Below are 7,363 nucleotides of genomic sequence, written 5' to 3'. Positions count from 1 at the left end.
CGTCCAAATCAACTTTCCGCTACTGGAGCGAACGTCCAACCTCGGATTCGAATTTACTCGGATGCGGACGCTTGCGTGGAATGTTCTACAGCGGCGTCCGGATCAACAGTACTCCTCCGTGCATATAAATTCATATGCGGGTGAAAACAGAGCAACGGCGAAGACGGTGGATCACGAATGGGCGCGTACACATTAAGTCCATACGGGTGTTTATAAAGCAGGAGTGCAAACGTAATTTCGTCGTTTTGAATTCTTTAAATTATCTAAAATGTTGAAAAATACTAATTTGGTAAAAGGAAAAATCGGTCGTAGTTTCGGTAAATCTGCCGCGATATCGGTAATAGTCCCCCAAATTACGCCCAAATCCTAAATATAAACCCAAAGTGGCTTATGGTGAAAAAATTATAGTAAGTAAAAAGAATGTATCGAAATGACCATTTTACCCTCATCAACCTTTTCCGACGGCTTATTCGGTGAACCTACCAAAATTCTTACCAGCTCTCTTCCGCCAATCCGTGGCACACGGAGGAACACGACTTTTGGTGTAACAATCACAGCCATTCATTTTGTCTTTAAGACGGGGAAATTTGATACGTAATTAATTATCTAAACTTGTAATTTAATATTCATCTATTTAGGCTAACAACCCAGAGAAATATCTCCTCTACGCTGCCCGTTTTTCGTTCTCCTTCCGCTTCTTCTGCTTCATTTACTTATTTCCCAGCTCCGACAGCCCATTGGAGGCCGGATGCCGGAGGTTTATCCTACTGAATCCTTCCTTCTTTATTGAAATTTATACCCTTCTCTCCTTCGTCTCTAATCCGGGTTTTGTTTGGTTTGTCAAAGATTAATCTTTTAGCCATCAAATCCCCTCTTTGTGCTGCCAGCGTCTTAAAAATCCGATTTTTTTAATGCTTTCTTCCTTTTGTGTTCTCTCAAATATATTAGATTTGGAGGAATGAGATATCATGGATCGCTAAAGGAGATAGTAGTTTCATTTGAGGTCAGTAAGAGCATTTGGTTCTCACACCTTTTTTTTTTTTTTTTTTGCCATTGAGGCTTATCTTTTTGTTCCTCTTTTTGTCGTTCATATGATAAGGATTGGATCTGCGTTTGCTATCTTTGGTTTTTCTGGAGAGTTTTGGTGGTTTTTCACGCTTTTAGTCCTGGATTGAGTTGAGGCTGGCCCTTTTCTTTTTCTTTTTCTTTTTTTTTTTGTTTGTTTGTTTTATCTTTGGAAACGATTTAAGCATGGGCAGTTCCAAAAAGTAATCTTAGCTCGCAATTTTTGTTGCTTACTCCGAATGGATTTCTTCAAAGATTGGACTTTTTTAATCAAAGATGAGGTTTTTGGGTTTCGCTGTTAGTCCTTGGATCTCATCTTTCTTCTCTTTACTTAAGGATCTAGGTTGGCACGGGTTTTCTTTCTTTCTTCGATTAAAAGGAGGGTTTTCTTTGATCTTCGAAGAGCGATCTTCAGTGGTTTCTTCAGTTTTGGTGATGGTGATGCTATTGACGAGTTGAAATTTTTGTTCCTTGTCTGTAGTCTCCTAGGATCGATATTTTGGAACATCCCTCTTCTTTGATAAAGAAGTGAAGTATCTGTTTCTTCTTTGGGATTATCTACTGCCATGTGGTTTCTTCAGAAACATCACATTTGACATTTGTTTTTGAAATGGAAATCTGGATGCTTAATCATAGTCTGTTTTTAGGATTATCTGGAACTTACCCGTCTTATGTGAAGTCTGTTTCTTTTTGAAATCTAAAATATGCCCTACGACAACCTGATAATATTTGATAATATAGTCATTTTAAATGTAACTGTTCTTGTTTGTTATTGGTTCCCCTGTTGCATCTTTTATTAGTTTTCAAATTTGTTTAGTTCATAATGGTACATGAGATTTGATCCGGCTTTTGCTTAATTACCATGTAGATCCGCTGTTGGTTTTGAATATTTTGCAATTTTATCTCACTGATGCTTTATTGTTTGTGTGGTTGTTGCAGCTTCTATGATTGTTTGAGTTTTCTCTATTTTTAAATTTTGGATTAATGGGTAGAGGCAGAGGGAAGGGGAAAAAGTTAACAGTAGTGACAAGCCATGAAGATCCAGGGAGTGGTGGTGAAGAGGTTCTTCCTGCATATAAGAGGAGGGGAAGGCCACAAAAGCCTTTAAAAGATGACATTGACGAAGAGGATACTGAGAAGATTGAAGAAGAAGAAGGAGATGATGTGAAACCTTCTGCCTCGAGCAAAGATATAAAAGGCTCAGCAGTTGAGAATGGGAAGAAGAGGAAGAGGTATTCACAAGTAAAAGAAAATTCTGATTCAGTCCTGGAGGAAAACGGTACTGGTGTGAGATCCAACAACGAGGAGTCAACTAGGGCTAATGGCTTTCGGCAAAACGGAAGCCGGCGAAAGAGCAAACCTCGGCGGGCTGCTGAAGCAGGAGTTGAGTGCAAGTGAGATTTGCGACGGCATCTTGTTTTGGGTTTTCCATCTTCCTGTTGCCAGATATATCGCGCAGCTCAAAGTCCTTAGTGGCTTTTCCTTTCCATGTTCATTTCTGTTTTGCTTTTTATGTTGTTTTGTCCATGAATGAACTTATCTGGGAGGTGGCGGTCTAAATATGCTGTTTTATAATTTTCCTTGACACCATAAAGCTGTTATAAGTATTTGCTTTGGCTTAAATGCAGTTTCTGTAGGCTGCAGAATTATAAGCATGAAGTTTTCTTATCTGGTGCTTGTTTTATTTCTTTTACTGTTACTATTTCATGTCCTAGATACCTGCTTTTTGGTCCAATGAATTGTAGCAACATAGTTTTAATACACTTTCCTCTTCTGCTGTAGACCGCGTACCAATGCTTCGTGGTTCTTTAATCAGAAGTCTATGGGTATATAGATATATATATTTCAGTTTTCTACATATAATGTTCTGTTGCTGCTTCTTCTTTTTTTCTGATAGCACTGGCTTATCTTTTACTTTTTTCGTGTGTGTGTGTGTGTGTGTTTCTTTTGATACCACTGTTTCTGCTTATCTTTAACTGCAGCTATTTTGCTTTCTTTATGGTGCAGCAATTTTGACTTCCTGTCAGCATGCTTATTATGTTATTTTCTGTTGTCCTCTATTCATGGTGATGGGAATCAAAAGTGCATTAGAGATGGGTGCCTGCTGTACTTTTCTGGTTCTCTCTGCTGTATCAATTTTTGTACAATGCGGTAACTTGAAAGAATATTCAAAGGCACTGATTCCCTTCTTCTTGAGGTTTTGAGGTTATTCGTTTTCACAGAGTCCATTTGAAGACAAAACTCACAATTCTATATGGAATTTGAAATCATCTATAGCATATATTAGTACTCATTATTTGTATTGTTTTATGATCCAATTAAGCTTGCACCTAGTCTGCCTCTCTTGCAAGTCACTGAAATTTCAATAGATTCCAATATCTAATTCCTTTCTGCAATATTTCTCCCTAAGCTTCCCTTTTGCTTTCCCTGTATTCGTTTTAGTTTTCTTTGACATTTCTAAGAAGTGACCAATCACCAACTTTGCTTAACTTGCTCTATTTATATTTTGTAGATAGGTTCTACTTATTTTAAATTCACCAGATCAGAATGGAGCCGCAGATGTAATGTCCTAGACCCTACTTCTGTTGTCTTTGTAAGTCATGTTAGAACCTAGTCATTACTTTCAGTTGTAGTGGTAATAATATTAGTATTATAACTTGTGCCTAAACTAGCTTCATGTAAGAGCATGTCACTTGGATCTCCATGTAAGCATGAAGTAAGACATGTATATTAGAATTTAGAACAATTACATTGGCTAGAAATGGTTAGCAAAAATGTCGTATTGCTTATAGCGCAAAATGAAATGAATTTGTAAGTAGTAGGTGCCATCTTGTGCATCCCACTTGGTTTGGGTTTGAAGTGATGGAACCCTTCGAAACGTAATAATAGTGTCTTTTTTTCCTGATCTCTGTTTTTATAAAATAGAGGAATCTGTTCACACAGAAACTGGCATTTTTCTTTAAATTAAATGAAACACTAGATAATATTACAAAATTAAAAACCCAAGGTTCTGGAGTTAAAGATCTCTGAGATAGTTTTGCTCCGTTTATCAGGAAAAAGAAAAGGTACTTGCACTTAATGGCTAATGCTTAATGAAATCTGACTGTAGCTTCATTCAAAGTAATGTAGGTGACCCAATCTCATCACTGTAGCCATCTATTTTGCTAATCCAATATCATTTAGAGATAAATTTCAGGCATGCTGTGAAAGACAGCCTACCTTTTAGTAAGCTTAGTAAGCTAGTGTTTGAGAAAGTGTCGACGACTAGCCTAGAGTTAGCACTCTTTCAATGGGATATAACAAACCTTCAGTCAATAGCATTCACCATGCAAGCCTTTATAATTTTTGGAGTTAAGGAAACCCTACATTCTTTCCTCATCTCTCTCAATAGATTACTGCATCAGTGCATGTGAAGCTTGACACATGATTATTGAAATTTGGGTTCCATTCTTTGAGTTTGTTGTTATTAATTGAGCTTTGTGATTGCTAAATTTATTATCTGATCTTTTATTATCAGCTTATTAGCTGGGAATTCTTAATTTATGAGCATGAATATTATCTTGGTTCCTAAGTACAATATTCTTTCTAACTTAATTGTTATGCAGTTTTTTCTTTCCTAGTTTGTCACTTGTGTAAAAAATGTACATATCCATACCTCATTTTATGCTAAAGGTTTGTAAACTTTGTTAGACCTTGAGTTCTGGTCATCATGGTACAACACTTACCGTGCCTGTGCCTTATCAGCACACAGCATTGACACTATGCTGGTTGTATGCCGCTACATGCTGCTGTGCAGTGCATGCCAAGCACTGGCCTGTATAAATCATGCAAGTGCCAATCCAGCAAGCCACTGACATAGGAAATTTTAACCCTTGGTTCAAGTAATTCATATCCTAGTTCTATTGCTTCTCTCTGTGATTTTGTTCATTTCTCCTTGAAGGGTTTGGAGGCTTGGTTTGCTTCTTATACTTGTTTGTTTATCCTAGTCACTTAAAGAAACATAACTTGCCAGGACCAATCTAGCGAAATGTTTTTCTGTACAAGTGGAAGAAAATGACTAATACCTGATTAAGTTGAAATATTACCTACCTTTGTTCTTGAAAGAACAATGTGGATTACTACGTCAAAGGCCTATTATTGTTTACGATAATGTGACTTCCAAATTAATGCCTTTCTCTGCATTTCTCTGTTTACAACTTTACATTCTAACCTAACAAACTCTATGGTCATGAAAGCTTCAAGAAGCATTGAACATACAATCTGTGAAGGGGATTCTTGTTTGTCATGCTCATTCAGACCCAATATGCAGCCATAAAATCCTAACAAAGTATTGATCTACTATAAATGTAGCAGGGGAATGCATCTAACAATGCATTGCAATATTGACATGTTCAACAAACTTAGCTTTCAATATGCTCTTCCATTTTGAGTTTCTATGTGATGTAGCCTTGGTTTATTGTATAAAAGTACTACTTTGTAACCTGGACTTGTCAGGATGCTTTTGTGTTGCCTTGTGTGACATATATTTTGATGTCACATAAATCACTCTGTGCCTTGCTGTGCCAGTATACCTTTGAGTTTATTGTTGAGGGATAGATGATTGCTGAATATAGACATATGGTTAAAATGTAACTTAGAAAACATATCTAGATCCAGAATTTCACTCCTGATGAACCTGGAAATTAACCAGCATTGCATAGTTAATATTGCATGTATTTTCCTTTTTATTTTTTTTAACAATAAATGTGATAATAGACAAAGTGCCTTTCAGTGGTTGGACTGAGGGCAGGGCAATGAAGATGTTTCAATTGAAGAGGATTTCTTCCAGCAGTGGTTTTAACCAGTTTGCTGCAATGATCAAAACCCAACATATACAAAGTATACCAAAAGGAGTGGATGTATTCTAGGGAAGCCGGTAACTGTTACAAGCTTATACATGAATGAAGATTAGTGGTAGAAATGGAGTTGGGATATTGCTGAAGAAGAATGGAAGAAAAAAATGATGCAAATTGGACTGGCTAATGGCTATTGAGTTGGAGTTATTGGAGGAGATATTTAATGGTTATATGTATGAAAAGTAGGATTTGAGGGGGCAAAATAGGAACCAATGAATGAACTAGTGTAATAATCATGGAGATGTAGGATAGCAATGCAAAGCCTGTTTTGTTTCTTTGCTTTTCAATTCCTATGAATTTGTCGTGGCAATTTACATATAAAAAGTAAAACACTGTTTAACTGACTTTTTGTGATTCAATCAAATGCTTTATATTTTTATTGTTTTCTCCTAGCAAAATGAAATCATCGACATGCAAAACTTTTGAAGTAGTATTCTGTGATCTACTAATAAAACATACAGTAGTTGGGAACGTTTATAGTAAGAGCAAAAAAAGAAAGAGGGAGATAAACCATAAATCACCATTAAATAGTAAATATATAATATACTTATGAGTAAGTTGTTATTGGAATTTGAAACATGCAAAAAAACAGCATAGACTGTAATGGCAAATAGAGAAAAAAATTGATGAAGAATATTTGGAGAATATAATGCCAAAGTTATGATGGAGACCAGAAAGCTATTGGTTATTTCATCTCATAAAGAATCATATATCAAGTTGGACCTGAAAGATAGCTATAATGAAAATATTGAAACAGCTTAGGTGAAGGAGAGGCGAACTGAAAATATAGATCAAATTAGGCACCAGAAGAGAAGACACTTATCCTTTCCATAGATGGTGAAATCAAAGAAATAGATGGGTTAAGTCTTATGCCAGTTGATGACTTTATTACAGTAACCATAACTGGGGATGATGCATGTATACTTTTTGCTCAATATAGATCATTGATGCTGATAAAATTTTGAAATGTATGCTACAGTTGAAGGCATTACAGACGAAATTGTGTTTGTTCAGAAATTCATAAATAGCTGAGTTAGTATGGTTGGGTAGCACATGTTGTGGGATTTTTAAGAAAAGTCTGAGGAAAAGATTATACTGAAAAAAAATAGTTGTCAGTATAAAGGTGGTACATGGAGGTGCTAGCTTTATGGAATGCAATATCAAGTTATGGGACATAAAAACTTTGAAAAGAAAATAATAAAAGGATCATTATTTGGTTTGTCTTTTTGCCAAAGATGATCATCCGAAAAGCTATTCAGAAGTGTTAAGAGTAGAATACTCAGCTGATGTAAAGACTTAGAGATGAGAATCTTCACTTATGGCATTTCTAGATGAGAAAGCATCTGATACAGTTTCTTGAGATATACTTTGGTCAAAATTAAGTCAGTATTGTTTCCTGGAAG

At 36.0% G+C, this 7,363-nt stretch overlaps 1 protein-coding gene across 2 annotated transcripts; it reads left to right on the top strand.

Annotated features, from left to right (window-relative positions):
- Nucleotides 1–617: 617 nt before the first annotated feature.
- On the top strand, nt 618–2,733 carry LOC105061252 (uncharacterized). Of its 2 annotated transcripts, XM_010945239.3 has the most exons (3): nt 633–757; nt 949–1,003; nt 2,005–2,733. In XM_010945239.3, exon 3 carries the CDS (start codon nt 2,050–2,052, stop codon nt 2,461–2,463), a length of 414 nt encoding a protein of 137 aa, XP_010943541.1. In that variant the 5' UTR covers nt 633–757; nt 949–1,003; nt 2,005–2,049; the 3' UTR covers nt 2,464–2,733. The 2 variants fall into 2 exon arrangements, with proteins under 2 accessions (XP_010943542.1, XP_010943541.1); XM_010945240.4 differs by lacking the exon at nt 949–1,003 and having other exon boundaries at nt 618–757.
- The last annotated feature ends 4,630 nt before the right edge of the window (nt 2,734–7,363 follow it).

Source organism: Elaeis guineensis, chromosome 1 (genome assembly GCF_000442705.2).
Source record: "Elaeis guineensis isolate ETL-2024a chromosome 1, EG11, whole genome shotgun sequence".
Classification (NCBI taxonomy): domain Eukaryota; kingdom Viridiplantae; phylum Streptophyta; class Magnoliopsida; order Arecales; family Arecaceae; genus Elaeis; species Elaeis guineensis.
This window is presented reverse-complemented; position numbering and strand designations above follow the sequence as displayed.

What these genes read in the sequence shown, in the direction of transcription:
- LOC105061252 (XM_010945240.4), top strand. Translation starts at nt 2,050, where the DNA reads ATGGGTAGAGGCAGAGGGAAGGGGAAAAAGTTAACAGTAGTGACAAGC.